The sequence below is a fragment of the Eufriesea mexicana genome, unplaced genomic scaffold (assembly GCF_001483705.2).
Source record: "Eufriesea mexicana isolate 0111107269 unplaced genomic scaffold, ASM148370v2 scaffold596, whole genome shotgun sequence".
Taxonomy (NCBI): Eukaryota; Metazoa; Arthropoda; class Insecta; order Hymenoptera; family Apidae; genus Eufriesea; species Eufriesea mexicana.
The window spans coordinates 647,180-663,849 of NW_016908754.1; the positions used below are offsets into that span (position 1 = coordinate 647,180).

At 45.2% G+C, this 16,670-nt stretch overlaps 1 protein-coding gene across 1 annotated transcript in view; it reads left to right on the top strand.

The window, feature by feature from the left end:
- The window catches only part of dlg1 (MAGUK family member discs large 1), a 329,265-nt gene that overhangs the window by 220,002 nt on the left and 92,593 nt on the right, over positions 1–16,670 (top strand). Inside the window, exons 8-10 of the mRNA XM_017897948.1 lie at positions 1,380–1,592; positions 5,522–5,684; positions 7,822–7,957. Of these exons, the coding sequence (XP_017753437.1) occupies positions 1,380–1,592; positions 5,522–5,684; positions 7,822–7,957 (512 nt within the window). The remainder of the gene's footprint in view (positions 1–1,379; positions 1,593–5,521; positions 5,685–7,821; positions 7,958–16,670) is intronic.

Here is a 16,670-nt window from a genome sequence, read left to right on the forward strand (position 1 = left end):
GTAATGGCGATAAATGGCGCGAGATTTGAAAGATCTTTGGAAGAATGAAGCCGCGTCTGGCGGCTAAAGAATCCGTTTTAGACGTCCAATTATTATCTGGTAGCTCGACGCGAGATAATCGCGGCCGACGACAATGCCGGCTGTATATCTTGCGGAAAACCGAGATCCCCTCTCCTCCCTCCGCGAAATAATGCTCCACGTTCGCGTTTCCTGTTCTCTCGCGATATGTCTCTCTCTCTCTTTAAAGCCTGGGAAATAAAAAGGACAGAAAAAAGGACGATATTCCGGCTCTAACGACCAAACGATCGTTTAAAAACCAACCGTGGAAATAAAATAAAACGAATGACGCTCCTCTCTCTCTCTTTTTTTTCTTTTTTTTTTTTATAGCACGTCGGAAATAATAAATTAATTTCACAACGCGTCGTAAGCTTCGGCCGCGAACCAAGAACCGGAAAATTTTAAAAAACTCGCCGACCGTCCAGCGCGTTAGCATTTGAATGGTCGAGTAGAGCGTGGGTTATGGCGGTGCGCGAAATGCCAGGCGAATAAATTTCGCCGCGACGCGGTCACCCGGTATTTAACCCGAAACTCGGCTGCATCGCGGGAAATATTGTTTTTGGAAAATGAGAGAAAAGTTTTTATTCGCAGATTTATCCGCGGATTAACTTCATTTCCAACAGACGTTCGATCGCGTTCTTCACCCCCTAGTTCGCTCCATCTTCGTCTCTTGTCTCTTCTCGGGGGTGTCTTCTTTAAGGTCTCCGCATTTTTCTGTCGCCCATCCGTGTGCACCTGCGTTATTAACCTTTTCCGAGTGCCTAGGAAACAAGCGCGGGGCAAGCATAAAAGCGTTTACGGGCTGGATATTATTATTTCGCTCACCCCGTCGCAATATCCCCGAAGCCTGGACCCTTAAGAGGAGGCTTAACGTTAGCGAAACTTTAACAGCGTTTCCTACCGGGCCGATTTAATTAAATTTATGTCGCGCAGCGTTTCGGTACACCGCGGTAAACGGAGCACGGTCTCGCTGTGAAAGTGAAATCTTAATTATCTCCGATGTAACGCTCCATTTAATTTCTCGAAATTTAACGCTGCCTACTTCGCAGCCGTGCACCTCCTCGGCCTCCTATTCGATCCTTCCGCGATAAATATCAAACTTTATCCCTCGGTTTCAACGAGAAACGGAATATAAAGTATGTCGGCTAAACTCTGGATTAAGTCGTTCTTCGAAATCTTGATTTTTAATTCCGTCTTTGGAGAATCGTTGCGTAAGATTGTCTGATTTTTATGAGATACGTTTGAGATTTTGTATCGCTCGAAAATAAGGGTTGTTTGGTATTACGAGGGTGATGTAAGAGAGTGTTTCGATTAATTTGCAGTACGTACGGCGACGGAGACACACGCAGCTGATCGAAATCGAGCTAATTAAGGGTAACAAGGGCCTCGGTTTCAGTATCGCCGGAGGTATTGGCAATCAGCATATACCCGGTGACAATGGAATCTACGTAACGAAAATTATGGAGGGCGGTGCCGCGCAAGTGGATGGCCGTCTTGTCGTCGGTGACAAATTGGTGGCCGTCAGGAATGCTCTGGTGAGTTGGAGAAAAATTCTTTTTTCATTCTATTAGTATTCGAATTATCTTCTTGGTAATCTAATTATCGCGAGATTCTTGAATCCTCTGGTAAAATTTAATCGCGAAAAATTGACTCCTTGGAAATTTAAAAATATCGCAAATCTGTAAATGAGTTACTCTGTCTTCTTCACATCGACAGAGAATAGAGAAGCGAGTAAAATTATCGGATATTTATAATCCTCTTCTTTTTTGAGATCTTTAATTTCCAAAGAGTGCGTTGAAATCACGAAATTGGTTAATTTAATAAGTAACGAGCAGCAGGTTATTCGTATATCCTTTATAACGCGTTTATTAAATGAAAATAGATAGAATTTCCGACTGAATTCCGGAATTAGGTCGATTCGTTATACTCCACTCGGCATAGTTGGAGTACCGTTTAAACCTTTAATCCGTTCGATGACCCTACACTTCTTACCACCCTTAACTCTTAACGCCAGACCGAAAAAGGAGCGTGGCCTTGATTAGAGTATCCTTCATGGAAAATAGCTTCGTCGGGAGGAGAAGAGAAATACATTGTTCGTTTAAACGAAAAACGTAATCGCGTAATTTTCCGCAACCAGGGCACGATTTATCCCCTTCTCGACTTCCTCTTCATCCCTACCAGCGAATTAATAAACTCCGTGGACTCCCTGGATCTTGAAAAGAATATTCCACGGATATTTCAAACACGATAAACCGCGATGAACCGTGTTTTCCTGGAAAATCGGCTCGAAACGTTTGAAGCGGAGATCGAAATTCGGCAAGTCCTCGACTCGTTCGCGAGACGCGGTCCAGGGTGTCCTCCATCGCGCGAGGGTTGGGTGAAAAATAGATCACAGTGTTTTCGGATGGCGACGAGTAATTGATAGCCGTTCCATCAGCGATCCACGAGCGAGTATTACCGCGATTGCTCGTTTTCCCGCGATTTTTCGCATCGAGCAACCCTCTGTTCTTCGCGCGTCGTCCCCTCCAGAGCGACTCTGGATCAAAAAGGCTGCGATTAAAGCGGTTACGCGGATCCGTTGATTTACAACGGCGATTTAGTAGCCGCGAAAATGGCGAAACAGAGATTTCAACGTCCGCCGTGACACGGTCTGGGAAACGCGACGGGAATAGGGGGGGAACTTTTCGAGAATCGAGATCGTTTCGAGGAATCGCGATGTCGGTGGCCATTAAACGTCGGAGAAATCACTCGGTCTCGGATTTAAGCGTCGTTACGGCTCACGGTCGCAAAAGTTGCAATAAAACTGTTAAAATGAGGAAAGAAAGGGGGAAAAAGCGACAGTGGCTGTCGTAAATAGATCGAGCTCCTTTCGACTCGTTTCGAGGAACGATTTATTCCAAAGTTTCGAGAGCGGCGGCGGACAGGATGGATCGCGAGTCGATTTAACTTTGCTCATGATTGCATGCCGGCATATACTTGAAAACAACGAACGTTGCAGAAAGTTCGTCAGTTGTTTATGACGCGTCCCGGAAACTTCGGCAGTGTCGCATTTTTTCCAACGTGTCAGCCTCCGACGGATAATTACCCCCGGCCTCGTCGTTTTTCGATCAGGCTTCGTTTTTCCTCGAGCGTGTAGTCGCGAACTGAAAAACGAAGGACGGTAGGACAGCGGGAAGAAAGGAAAAACTGAAATACGGAGGATTTATTCGCCATGTTTGTTTAACTAGGAGAATATTTGCCTTTCGATTTATCGCGAACCCCCTTCAAAAACGCGCGATCGACTGAAACGCTGATTTTCTTCTCTGTTGCTTTCCCGATGGTTTCCACCGTTTTGTCAACAAAATATTTCATTTACCGGCGTAAATAAGAATTTTATTTGCTCACGGCAAACGTTCCTCCATTTTCCCCCTCCTCTTCTTCCCTGCAAATGAAATCCCCCGGTATCATCGATGACGTTTCCACGCTCAGACATAGTCGCTCGAGTTAATAAGAGCGACGAACAAAGGGGAGACCCGTAACTCTCGCGATATTTGCCCGGTAATCCATCTGAAAGTGTTCCGTAAGAGGTAAACGAACGATGATTGACAGGGGAAATTGAACGGGCGAAATCAATTACCGTGGCTCGCGAAATCTTGATCGATACCCACGCTCCGTGAGAGAACCGTCTCTCGCATTTTCCTGCTGGATTCGCTTCGCGGAAAATGAGAAGCGGAGACGATAAAGCGGAATAGGTAGGGAAATTAAGATGAATGGACGGGGTTGATGAACGGAGAGAAACATTTCGGACGATCGAAAAACGAGGATGGAAAGTACTCGCTTTCTATGCTTTCTATCCCCGCGCTGACATCCGCGCAGCCCGTCGTCGCGGCATTAACGAAAGATGATAAACTGTTGTAAATTAACTTACGATCGTGCTACGATGGTGACAGGTCTGTTAGAGGTTGCAGGCCAATACCGACCTTAGGACTTCGAGGACCTTCGATACTATGCAGGCATCAAGGGGTCGATTTTTCGGTTTAACCCTTAACGCTCAAATTCTATTGAATTGTTATAGCCATTACAGTTTAATAGAATTTTACTGAAAAATTCAATTATATTGACTTTTAATTGTGAATATTGACCGGTAACTCCAAATTATTCTCATCGTACTTCGACTTGCAAATTTTTAAGTGTCAGATTTTAAATGCTACAATAACGTGTAAATAATAATATTAAAGTCGTTCGAAACAATCTTTATTCATCTCAGAAGTGATATAATTTTGATTACAATATTTATATTAATTATAATTGAGTATTATTGAGCGACCTAAAAATACATTTGAAATGGAGCATCACACATCGGTGGTGCCTGAGAAGCACACTTGGAGTGTTAAGGGTTAAAAGGGCCTGCTGTTTCTGCTTTTGCAGAACCATCGGTCTCTAATCCGGAACAGTATAGAACGTTTTTAACACTAGAACTGCCGATCTTCAATGGGTACCTAACTATAACGTGCACAGATTATAGTAATTTCAGCTATACGATGAATATGAGTGAATATATTCATTACAGTTCTTTCTTAACCCATTTGCATCCAAGCATGGAATATTCCGCGAGCCACGACTGTCGTTTATCACCGAGCGCGGAATATTCCGCGAGCTACGACTGTCGCCTATCACCGAGCGCGGAATAATCCGCGACCTGACATTTTCATTACCAGTTGCTGACTATTTTTCATATACCACAGATCACGTTTGATCCCTTTCGTGAGCATCTCATCTACATCGTTTCATTATATTCTTAACAAGTTTTACTTTTGTTGTGAAAATCCTTTTAACTGCCATTACGAATAGATACTGATACGCGCACGGTGATACGGGCTAGTCGTCAGTTGAATGTTGCTGATGCCTGAACACGACACCTTAAGTAGAGCCATGATGCAAATGAGTTAATACGAGGTGATACCAATTTTATTCTTAAACCAAGTATATGTGTTCGGTGATTGCAAAAAAGGAAAATTCTGGGACCAGTCATTTTGACTGGGTTGGTAGTTCTAGTGTTAATGTATTGTGACCCATAGGGGCGTGTTTTTACATTTGCATATAGCGTATGTATTTCATCTACATTAAACTTTATACATCTATCGCTGTACATCTGAATACGGTTATTTCCCTGCACGCTAAAAGCTTAGATTTCCTTCCCGAAATCGCAGCATAAACAACGAGGAACGGTTTCAAATCAGCCATTCTCCGTGTCGTCGGTATTAAACGATTAGCGGGGGGTTACGCGCAAATCGCCACCGACCTTAATAACCGAACTCACCACCGTGGTCATCGGAAACCGAAGCCAGAGAAGAAGCTAGCGTGCACGGACAAAGTCCCGTGAAATTGAATTACGTTTCAACGGTATCGAGTTGTTGGCCTCCGGAGGTATCGTGCCTCCGACAGCGTAAAGAGCGGGTGAAAAAGAGGATTCCTTTGATTCCAGCAGGGCGACAAGAACCTCGAAAATGTGACGCACGAGGAAGCTGTGGCGACACTGAAGGCGACCCAGGACCGCGTGGTTCTTCTGGTAGCGAAACCGGAAACCGGAATCGTGCCCCCGCCACCACCCCCGATGACCTCGGACAATTCGCTCTCGCCACAACCACGTAAGCCGGCCTCGCATTCTATTCACATGTATTATTCACCGCCGCGTAGATTCGTGTCCGCGACTTTCCCCAGTCCCTCGCTTCACGCCACATTTTCGCCATCTTTTCTTCTCGAATTTTCCCCGCGCTGCCTTCCGCCATGATAAATATTTCACGCACCGCGAAAAAGTCCCGTGCTTTTGTTCCTGCCCACCGGACGCCGTGCTGTGCCGCCAAGCGAATTCTTTCTTCGTCCTCTGCGGAATACCGGAAGTCGTCTGGCGAACGTGCAGTGCTCCTCCGCGTTTAACTCTGCCCCGATGAGGATCCAGAAAAGATAAATACGCGAACGTCCTAGGAGCGGGTATTTTCCGGTTCGCGAAATTTAATTTTCCTCGCTGCTATTTTTTATCTTTCGATTGGGGAATTCGTCACGCGTTTTCTTCGAAAAGAAAACGAAAAAGTGTCTCGTGTCGAATAATTTTACGTGTTTTACATTTTATACGCGAAGCTGTACGATTGTGTTCTGTGCGTTGTTTATACGCGTAGAGAATCCTGAGAAACGTACGATCATTCTACGAAATTGACTCCGCGATCGTGACAGGTTCAGCGTTAACTCTTTGCGGCACAGGATTTCGGATGATAAAATAGACCCATGTTGCATAGCAATTTTGTTTTAACCCTTTGACTACTGTGGGCGCCTGATGACGCTCAAAAGTTTCTTTGGCTATTAACCCTTTGCACTCGAGAGGTGACTCTCAATCATGTAATCAGATTCTAAAAATCGGTGTTAATTAATCTGTCAAATTTAAAATTAGCCAACGATGCGTGGAATGTCGAAATAAAATAATTCTACTTATTAATTTGCATACGATTTCTTATTTACCGTTTTAAAAATATCGTCGACTTTATGGCAGAAAGTCTTCGAATTACCATTCTTCTGTAATGAAGACTTTCTGCCATAAAGTCGGCGATATTTTCGAAACAATAAATAAAAAGTGCAAATTAATTTTAAGACATAGAATTATTTTACCTCGATATTCCACGCGTCGTTGGACAATTTTAAATTCGAGATATTAATTAACAACAATTTTTGGAGTCTGATTAAATAGCGACTGAGAGTCATTTCTCGAATGCAAAGGGTTAACCCTTCGCACTCGACGAATTTTTAGTTAAAGAAGAATAGGAGTTCAAAAATTTTCTGCTATAAAGCTGACGATATTTTCTTGAGCAGTAAATAAGAAACCGTATAATAATTAATACGTGGAATTATTTGATTTCGATATTTCGCACACCGTTGCATTATCATAAATTTGACATATTAATTAATATCGATCTTCGAAATTTTATCAAGTGGCGACTGAAGGGCGCCTGTCGAGTACAAGGGGTTAATCCCAGCGTGCCCCAAAAGAGTTAACGCGTTCGAGGTGTTAATTTTTCGCTTCGCCGAAACACTTGTCTGAACACTCGCTTTCGCGATTTCCGCAAAGAGAATACCGTCGATTATCGTACACATCCGTGCATCATCCGTTACGCGTCGATCGCGTGCACACTTGGCTTTCCATATTTCCTTCGGTTCCCGCGGGTCCCACCGCGAATGATAAACACGGGGATTACCCATTTCTCTCCCGCAGCCGCGTCCAAGTGAATTTTTGATCCCGGGACTTGGCCGCGAATTCCCAGCCATCCTGTCCGCGTCAACGATCCGGCGCAACTTATTCATCGCGCTCCTAAAGTCCAGCTCGTAAACTCCTCTACGTCCCATCCAGGAGATCGCGAGGTAGTACGAACGCATTGAAAAATTGCGAGTGCGGCCGGATATTCCTTTACTCGAATTATATCCCGATCGAAAAGCGATCGTGCCACCTTTATTCCGTATTTGCATTTTAACGACTTCCGCGTGTCTCTGCTATCGATCCTTGGCGAATGAAAGGAGGGCTCGAAATCACTGGGAAGCAGACGAACCGGTGTAGAGTTCCGTTCGATCGTGGTTGGCGTAGAAACCGCGTATATGGTTGTCGAACCATAGCGTTCGCGAAGGGTCGATACACAGGGGGCTCGGCGAAGTCTCGCCTTTCCTCCGTGCAGAGGAAGCCGACTTCTAAATTACCCGTTCCACCGGTTTTTTTTTTTTTTCATTCGCTTCCCCTGTAAACAGGAAAACAAAATGGTTCTGTGTCGGCGCTGGAGAACAACTCGACGCTGCCGTATTCGCAAGAATCACGTCACGCGTCTTCCCTCGCTCTTCACGGCGCGGCCACGCCACGAGCTGTTTCTCAGGAGGACGTATCACGGTGAGTTCTTTCGAAGTATGCTTTCCTTTCTTTACGACGAAAGTACGAAGTGGCTGTGCCCTCTCGTGCTCTCCTTTCGAATCTCTTTTCTCTTCCTCTCCGTTATTCTCCCAGCGTTTTCTCTCTCTCCTCCGCTCCGGCCTTTGTATCTCTTTCCCCGCGTGGAAACTCTTCCGTTCGCTTCGAAAAATAAGGAACCAGAACGTCACGTACACTTCTTTTTAAAACGAATCACCCGAACGTCGCGCGATGTTCTTTCCTTTTTCCTCCTTTTTCTTCCTTTTTCCCTTCTTTGTTAGCTCGCTTGGGTGCGCCACTTTCTTCTCTCTATATTATGCGCGCCTGTATGTGTGTGTGTGTATATATACACGCGTGTTAAAGGAAGAATGGAATGCAAAGATATAAATCTAGAGAGATGTTGCGACCGGGGATACTTTTTCCAACGAATAACATAGTTCACGGCATTCGAGCGCGATGAAGCTTAATCAGAATTTAGACCCGTATTCGGGGAAAGCTGGATTACTCGCGATCGCTACTTGCTCGATAGTAACCTGGGCGAGGAAGCGACGGGAATAAGGATGAAAAATTGAGCAAACCGAGCCAGGGGATCGTTGGTTATAGCACGGAATCGCGTGTGCCGCGCGCGCGAGTGGCAGCCGCATTCCATGCATAAACATACGCGAGCCACCGGTTAATTATATAGTCACAGGGACTGTTGAATTAGCCAGTGACAAAGAGAAGGACGCGAGAGGGCAACGTCCCGGGGAACAGATAGAGACAGTGATCGTTTACGTCGAGGGGCCGCAGCTTTAGGGGTTGAAGGGGTTGCTCTGGCCACTGTGCGGACTAATTGCCAATGGATTAAGGGCTTATCGAATCGGTCCGGCTGCCAGAGACAGGATTGGTTTGGACACGTTATGTGCCCTCAGGAATCTATGCTCCACCGATCCACTTGCGCCCCATTCACCCATCCTTTCCATATACAACAACGTTGCGCTTTGCTACGGGTTAAGGTCAACCGAGCATTCAGCGGGCCTCGGCATTAGTTAGCGTTTGCGATTCTTGCTGAATAGATGCCCTCAGGATGATGGAAGCATACCGATAAGCTAGATTGGGTACTGATTTATTTGCTGGCTCGTCGTGCTCGTTCCATTTTTAGAATTTCGTCTTGCCCAGAGTTTCAGGGATGCGAAAGAACTACCCCTTGATACTTAGCGCTACCAACCTCTAACGCGTGTCTAAGAAAATTCACATACGCCATTATAATGAGAATGAAATGATAAAAATAGACAAGTGTACACCATCGTGTCCTTATCTCGGTGAAGGTCATCAGAAATTCTATCAAAACTCCTGTATATTTTCGCCAATTTCAAAAATGGAGAATCTAGGTGAACCCTTCACGGATGAAAATGATTAAAAATTTGGAAAGTATAAAAATTCTCGACTAGAGGTTAACTCTTTGCATAAGAATAATTTTGGAATAAATTTCTATCATTTGTCTAGATAAGTCAGCGGCTCTCATCAAAGCCATAAGGTTACGGAACAGCTGACCCACACGTAACTTCAAATTATTGCTTAGAAATTTCATTGACATATCCCACGACTTTTCATCTCCAACGACTCACCTCTAAAAACACGTTCAATCGGACTTAGATTAACCAACAGACCACTCGAGTGCTTAAAAGAGCTCACCTACCATCCAAATTGTTTTTCCGCGCAATCGGGGTGTCACCAGGCTAGTCCAATCAACCACGCGACGACAGCTACATTCCAGCTCGTGGATTCGATAGTTCACCCTGATGCACAATGTAAGAACAATCAAGCTTCTCAGCCTCGTCGTCCCGAGATAGCGTGCTTACGATATCAATTTACCGTGCCTCCCCGTGTATCTGTGATATAGTAAAATTCAATAGCGAAGCAAACTCTACATTCCAGCGGTGCGAGGGCGATCCCTTCCCCCTATGTTCTGTCTTTTGTCACCAGTCTTCTGAAGACGACTTTTGACCTGCGAAGCCCTGAACAGGCCAGTTCTAACCATTCGTTCGTTAAATAAAGATCTCCACAGTTTACTGTTCCTTGCGTAATAACCCCTTTAACGATCTGTACGGATTGAAAGCTCGTAGCTATAGGAACGCGAATTCCTCCCCTTTCTACTCTGTATCCCCGATCGACGAGTATCGGGAGAAACGCAGGGAATAGCCTGAAAGCGTGGCAGAGGCCGCAACCCGCCCGAAGCCTCGAAGCGCAAGCTGCGAGGAGGAAAGTTTCGCGTATCCTCGCTTAATGAAATATTCCATCGGTGGCAATATTTAACGGCGCAGTTTCTCAGAGTAGTCAAAAGTGCAATTAGCTGCGCCATCGTTCTCCGCTCTTTCCTCGGGCGGGACTCTGTTCCCGTTAAAGTTTCAAGCCTCTTTCTGTGGCGGTCGAAGAATCGGGTCTCGCCCACAGGGATTTCGCGTGTCCCGACTCCGCGAGCGGAAGACGTACCTGGCCGGTGCAAGAAACGGGCAAGCGAGGAGAAAAAGGAAGGCGGAAGAAGGAGAGGAAGGATAAGAGCGGAATATGGCGGGAGAGTTATTACGGGCATCGGCGGAGATCTACGGAAAAAACTTTAATTTCTGCGTCCGTAAATTAGCCGGAAGCATTACGCCGCGACGGGAATTTATCCCCGGATGGAAACCGACTGCGGACCCTGCCTGGACGCGGACTTTAAGGGGAATTAGGATAATTATTTAGCACTCGACCGAGTGGAAGTTTGCACAGGCTCTCCTTTCTTCGAGATTACGAGAGATGATTCCTTTGGCCGAGCACCGGGGGTTGTTTTACCTCCGCGAGCAACGGCACGTTGAATCCGTTGCTTCTCTAAAGGGATGCTACCTCGCGAAATATCGGAATCCAACGATGTCGAGGAAGGTGTACAGGTTTCTTGAGACCGGTGTAGTAGATGCATATGTAGCGTACGTACCGTAGGATTTCTAGCTAGATTAATCCTATGCAGACCGAGATCTGCGCGTCTAATGAGCAACAACTCCCTTTTAATAATAAAACTGGTTTATTTAATCAACATGTTACACCAAGTCCTCTCAATTCTAACTCTCAAACACACGATCCTCTATTCTCTACGTCTCGACTGCACACATTCTGCCGCGCCCACGGCCTTGCACCCTTATTTAAAGTCAAAACTCTCTCCTTCCATACACAGGCTTTGTCTCTCAATCACTTGACCCAGTCATGAATATGTCATCCGTTTGCACGCACTTCAGGTATCGTCCTAAGCACCTCAGTCGAAGCCGATGTCACTGTTTATTATTCTCCAGATAGAGTCCTTCGCCGCTTGCCACCCCACTGTACCAACGTGGTATATCTCTTAACAGTACGAAAAATTGTGGTATACGTGTTCTCTCTATTAGGATTATAGGTGAAAAGATATAACTATCGTTATTTATCCCACTTCTGATCTGTGGTATGATCGAATTAAATAGTCAAAAGCAGCTTTTGATTCTGATTATATTTTATATTTCTTGGTGGTATAAAATAAACGGAGGCTCGAAGTCTTCTATGATGAGTGGTGCAGGCTGTCAAAAAGCGTGTCGAACCCTTTGACAAGGTTTTTATGGGCTCTATGACAACTCATAGCTTTGAGAATTGATAAGCTGGATGGTTCCTTAAAGCAGGGTGACGTTATTGGAATAAAGATTCCTCTCACATTTATAATTATCTTTATTCTATGCTCAGGAAGGTATATTTTCTGTATTCTGAGGAAGAAGGTACGAGGAAAGGGGGAGACAAAACTGGAGCTATGAAAAAGGGTGTGCAATTGCAACTTTTCCTGGTCCCCTAATTCTTAACTACGCTTCACGCATTCCCAGAACTTTGACGCATAGTTCAAAGACATATCTATTTCTCCTAAGAGATTGATTTTTGTAAATACGTCAAGACGTATCTTATTTTCAACATTCTCCAATTTTTATTCGTACGTACGATGGAATGAAATGGACGCAGTAAAATTTTTGAGAAATTTCATTTTTGGAAATGGACAATTTTTTTACATTTATAGCGAATTTTGCAATATCGACGAAGGTATTGCAATAAAATTCCGTAGTTTTATTAACTCCCTCGTACAATTCGCATTATTAACCTTCCCCTGTAAAGTCAAATTCTATTTACAATCGTACAATTCCTTTTCCTCGAGATATACCGTTCCAAAGTTCACCGAGACGGATCGGAGAGGAATGCTCTTAGAGGCACGGAATCGTCGCGAAACTCCTTTCCACGAAGCACCGAAATTAGCACAGTGGCGTAAACCGTAAGCGGAAGACCTCGTTAAAAACTTGGTTCCCGTTGGCGGTGTTGATCGATGTTTAAGAGACACAGAAACCGTTGCCTGGAAGTCGAGTAAATATCAATTCAGCGTTCCGCTTTCTCCCTTTTCTTCCGTCCAATCGATTCCCCGCGGTCCTGCTTCTTTTTCACCCCGGAACCGCTCGTATTTTCTGCCTTACTTCGAATTACCGAAAAACAATCCCGGGAACACCGATCGGCGGGAATGAAATACGGAGAGAAGAAAGAGAGCAGCCCGCCTTTCAGCACGGTGATAATTTCTACCTCGTCGGACGTGCACGTCTACGCCGTTGCTCGATCGCTCTTTCTTGTTTCCGACAACACCGGTTCCATCTTCTACACTATCGGACCCGATCTTCCTCCGCGACCGCTTTTTCCTCGCCATCGTTCACGTGAACGGTGTACAAGAAGGTCCTTAAAGGCGCTTAAACGCTATTTATCGGCCGATCCGTACTACTTGCCGGCTTATTGATAGGCGACGAGGAAGCACGTTTTAAAGCAAACTTGCTGCGAAATTTTCGCCGAGCGCCGCAGCAGCGGGCAAGTCTGATGGAGTTGCTGGGATTCAAAGGGGAATAACGGCCCCTCGGTATCAAGAGTCGGCGCTTAGGGGAAGCTCGGCGTTTATTCGAATTTCATTAGCCCGAACGCGCGGGGCGGGATTTCGGTCGACGTTTGGAAACTGTTGAGCAAATGTTTTTGCCGCTGCGAGCAGGCTAGACGGGGGGCACCCGCGGCTTCATTTCACCGTGGCAGTTAATTACCCCCGGCAATTGGGAGCGAACGTAGATCCGTTATTAAGCTCGTACACGATACGCGGGCTTCCAACCCCACTGTAAATAACTCGCGTGTTTAACCGGCGAGAATTATGGTTTTCTAATCCTTCGCGGTATCTCGCGCCGAGGATCCAGCGTGGCCCGGCTCGTTAAACGCGTTCATAAATCCCGCACGCACCTGTGCGCTGTCGGGAACCGATCGCCACTTCCGCCTGCCGTTTCCCGCTTCCGTCCTTTCCTCTTCGTTTCTCTTCCTTTTATCCGTCAATTTACGTCGATTCGCGATAATCAAAAGGGACCGCGGAGTTGCTTGGACGCCGCGCGACCGTGCTGCCCTCTGGGGCTACTCGAGGATGGATTTTTGGGAAGCTCCGGTTCCGATCGGGATTTATCGCGGGCTATTATTACCAGGATGAGGTAAGAGCGGTGTATAAATAAATCGCGTAGAACCGCCGGTTGCCGAGAAGATTTATTATCGAGAACGACGAGTAGAATACTAGTAAGCAATTTCCCCGAGCCTTGAACTATTTGCATCTTCGTGACTGGTCTTAGATGAATTCATACGCGGCAATTTATATAATATGTCGCGGTTTAATTTATGCCCGTAGAAAAATACGCTGCCAAATTATTATCATTCGAATTGTAGCGGATATTTTGAGGTTAGGTTCGCGATACGGCGCGGGGAATAAATAATAAACGTAGAGGTTCACGCGTGAATCGCACGTTTGCCAAATTGTTTCGCACGAGAAAAGCAGAGAATTTAGGTTATGTCATGAGTGTATCGTAGTTAGGTTCGCGTATTATTCGCTGTCTTAACGTAGATTTGCAAAGACCTTCGTGCGTCTCGAGAGTGGGGAATACAGTGGAGTTTGGGGTGTTCGTTTAAACCGGAAGTGGAGGAGTTTCCGGCGCGTGTCAGCCCGTTAAGAATCTGTCCACGGGTGTGCATAGTAGAAAGAAGTGGCGCTCTGGTCGGAGGTCAGCCTCACCCTCTGGGATAGGGTAGAGGGTAAAGGAGAAGCGAATTCTTGGCACGGTTGCAGTCGTTCAGCTACGAACGGGCTGCGCACACGTGTGCTTGCAAACGCTTCGACACAGCTGGACGCTTGCGCACGTAAACTTGCAAAAGCTCGATCCTAACCGCCTTTCGGGCTACAGGCCCTTTCAAAACTGGTTTCGCATTTACTTATTTGGTACACTTCAACGAAAAATTTCTCAGTATCTCAGAATGTTGCAATGCAATTTTCAATTAACACGTTCACTAATGGTCACCAATAATACTATCACTGGTACTATTTTTGTATTAGCGATACTATACCATCAATGACATTGTTTCTGGAAAATTGAAACGACACTGATAGATAAAGAATATTGGGAAATATACCTTGCGCCATTTTTATTTTTTATTTTCATCCTGTTGTAATATTTCATAATTCGTTATATCCTAAGAATAATGGAAATTTGCGTTAACTATTATTTTCCTAACTATCGTTTAAAATAAGGTATTGGGTTATTATAAAAATTCCTAACAATTGTTAATTCGAAGTTGGCGCGTTTCTTTGGTCAAGTAAGCGTAATTCGTGAACATTTGGCGACCAATTGGACGCTTGTTATTATAAAAATTCGTAACAATTGCTAATTCGAAGTTGGCACGTTTCTTTGATCAAATAAGCGTAATTCGTGAACGCTTGGCGACCAATTGGACGCTTGTTGGAGTCTCGTGTAGCGCTACCAGAAACTTTGAAACGCGCGGTAGCCTGCCTTTTTTGGCAAACAACGGACACGCACACATGCAATGGGTCGTGTGCGCGACAGCGGACGTGCAACCGATGCACTTGTGTCTGTACATCTGCAGCGGCTGTGCCGAATGCAGGCCAAGGTCAAAGCTGGCCTGGGTCACGAGCGAGCTCGCTGGCTTTCGACAATTTCGCTTACGTAATACACGGTATCTCTGCTATCGATCTGGCACATCTAGAGATATATTTGGTCGCATCTGGTCCCGTCTTCGGGCCAGATAGCGCCGCGTCCTGATAAATTTTCACTTCCGCGTTTTACCCTCTTATCTATACACTGGTTCGATTTTGCATTCGGGACGGTGGAAGTTGCGATTTATACGGAAACTTTGGGAAAGGAGATTATCACGCGAAACAGGGTACTCGGTGTGATGGTATGAAAGGCAAGAAAATTGTTAATTAGAAAGGAAGATGGAGAATAAAGCGATAAAGCTATTCGACAAAGAAGTTTCGTTTCACGCGAATTTTTAAAATTCGATATTGCTTCTTGTGAGTTCTCGCATCGAATTTTTCTACGAGATCCAAATCGATCTCACCGCGATCGTAACTCCTATTACGATCTTAGACGACACTTGGAAGCAATGCCGGACGATTAGAAGAGGCCTTGAAGAAGTATCGTGACGACGGATGACGATTGTTCTAGGCCGGACAAAGCTGCCCGGAAGGTCGGGGAATGAAACATCCTCGGTGGCAGTGGCCGAAGAGAAATGGTGAATAAAGGCTGACGGGCAAAGCAGCGTGGACCCCGGGAACAATGGCGGGATGCAGGGTGTCGCGTTTAGAAAGCCGGAGGAGAGCAAGGCCGGATAAAAATTCGCGAGCTTTTCTCCCGGTGAAGCTTGCGGAAAATCCTAGCCCGTTCAACTCGTCCGGATAATGGAGGATCATCTGCTCCCGGGAAATCCATTATTCTTCGATGCAAAGTACCCTTTCCTTCGTCTTTAGCTACACGTGCTCTCGACCGCCTATTATTTCTGCAGACATTAATGGAAAAATGCTCCTCTAATACGCCTCGCCGAATACCATTTACGCGCCATTCTCTTCCATCGTTTCCTCGTTTCGCCGCTTGGCGGCGCGCGTCGTTGGTGCGAGTGTTGTTCTAACCTGTTCCGCGTAATTCGAATCTTATTCTAATTTTATAGAAATCTCGTTCGAAGCATTGAAAACACCGCTTATTGACAATTACCTGACTGTGGTTATAAACACGTATACAAGGTGTCCCATTTGAAATTTCGCACCCGATTATTACCTAACCTCTTTCCTAATAGATCGAACAACCTTTAAAGACCAAAGTATTACAGGTCAATTAATTCGCTATGAAATTCATAAATCCAGTTCCATCAAAGAAACCAAGTTTAGCTTGAAATATCGGAAGCGCGATCACCTGGTAAAAATTAATGACCGTTGAAACAGGGTAAGCTTCTTTCGAAATATTTCCCGAAACGAGCTATAATTCAGAAAATAATCGAGTGCAAAATTTCAAATGAGATATTCTGTATATGCTTATATTTATATGCGGTTAAAGTCGAGTAACTATAAATGACAGCTGATTTTCGAGTATATCGCAAATGTATTATGACATAGGACTTTAGAAACGCAATTTTTTTCCACACGTGGTTTTCAATAGAGAACCAAGACATCGCACATACGTGACGCTGGTAGCGGACGTGTTAAAGATCAGGTAGCTCTCGAAGGCCATTTTCGTCTTTCATAATCTCATTACGTCCTCTTCCCATCGACTTTCGACTCTCTAAAAACGAAGGACTTGGAACGCAAGGCAGACGCCATTAGCGGAAAGAG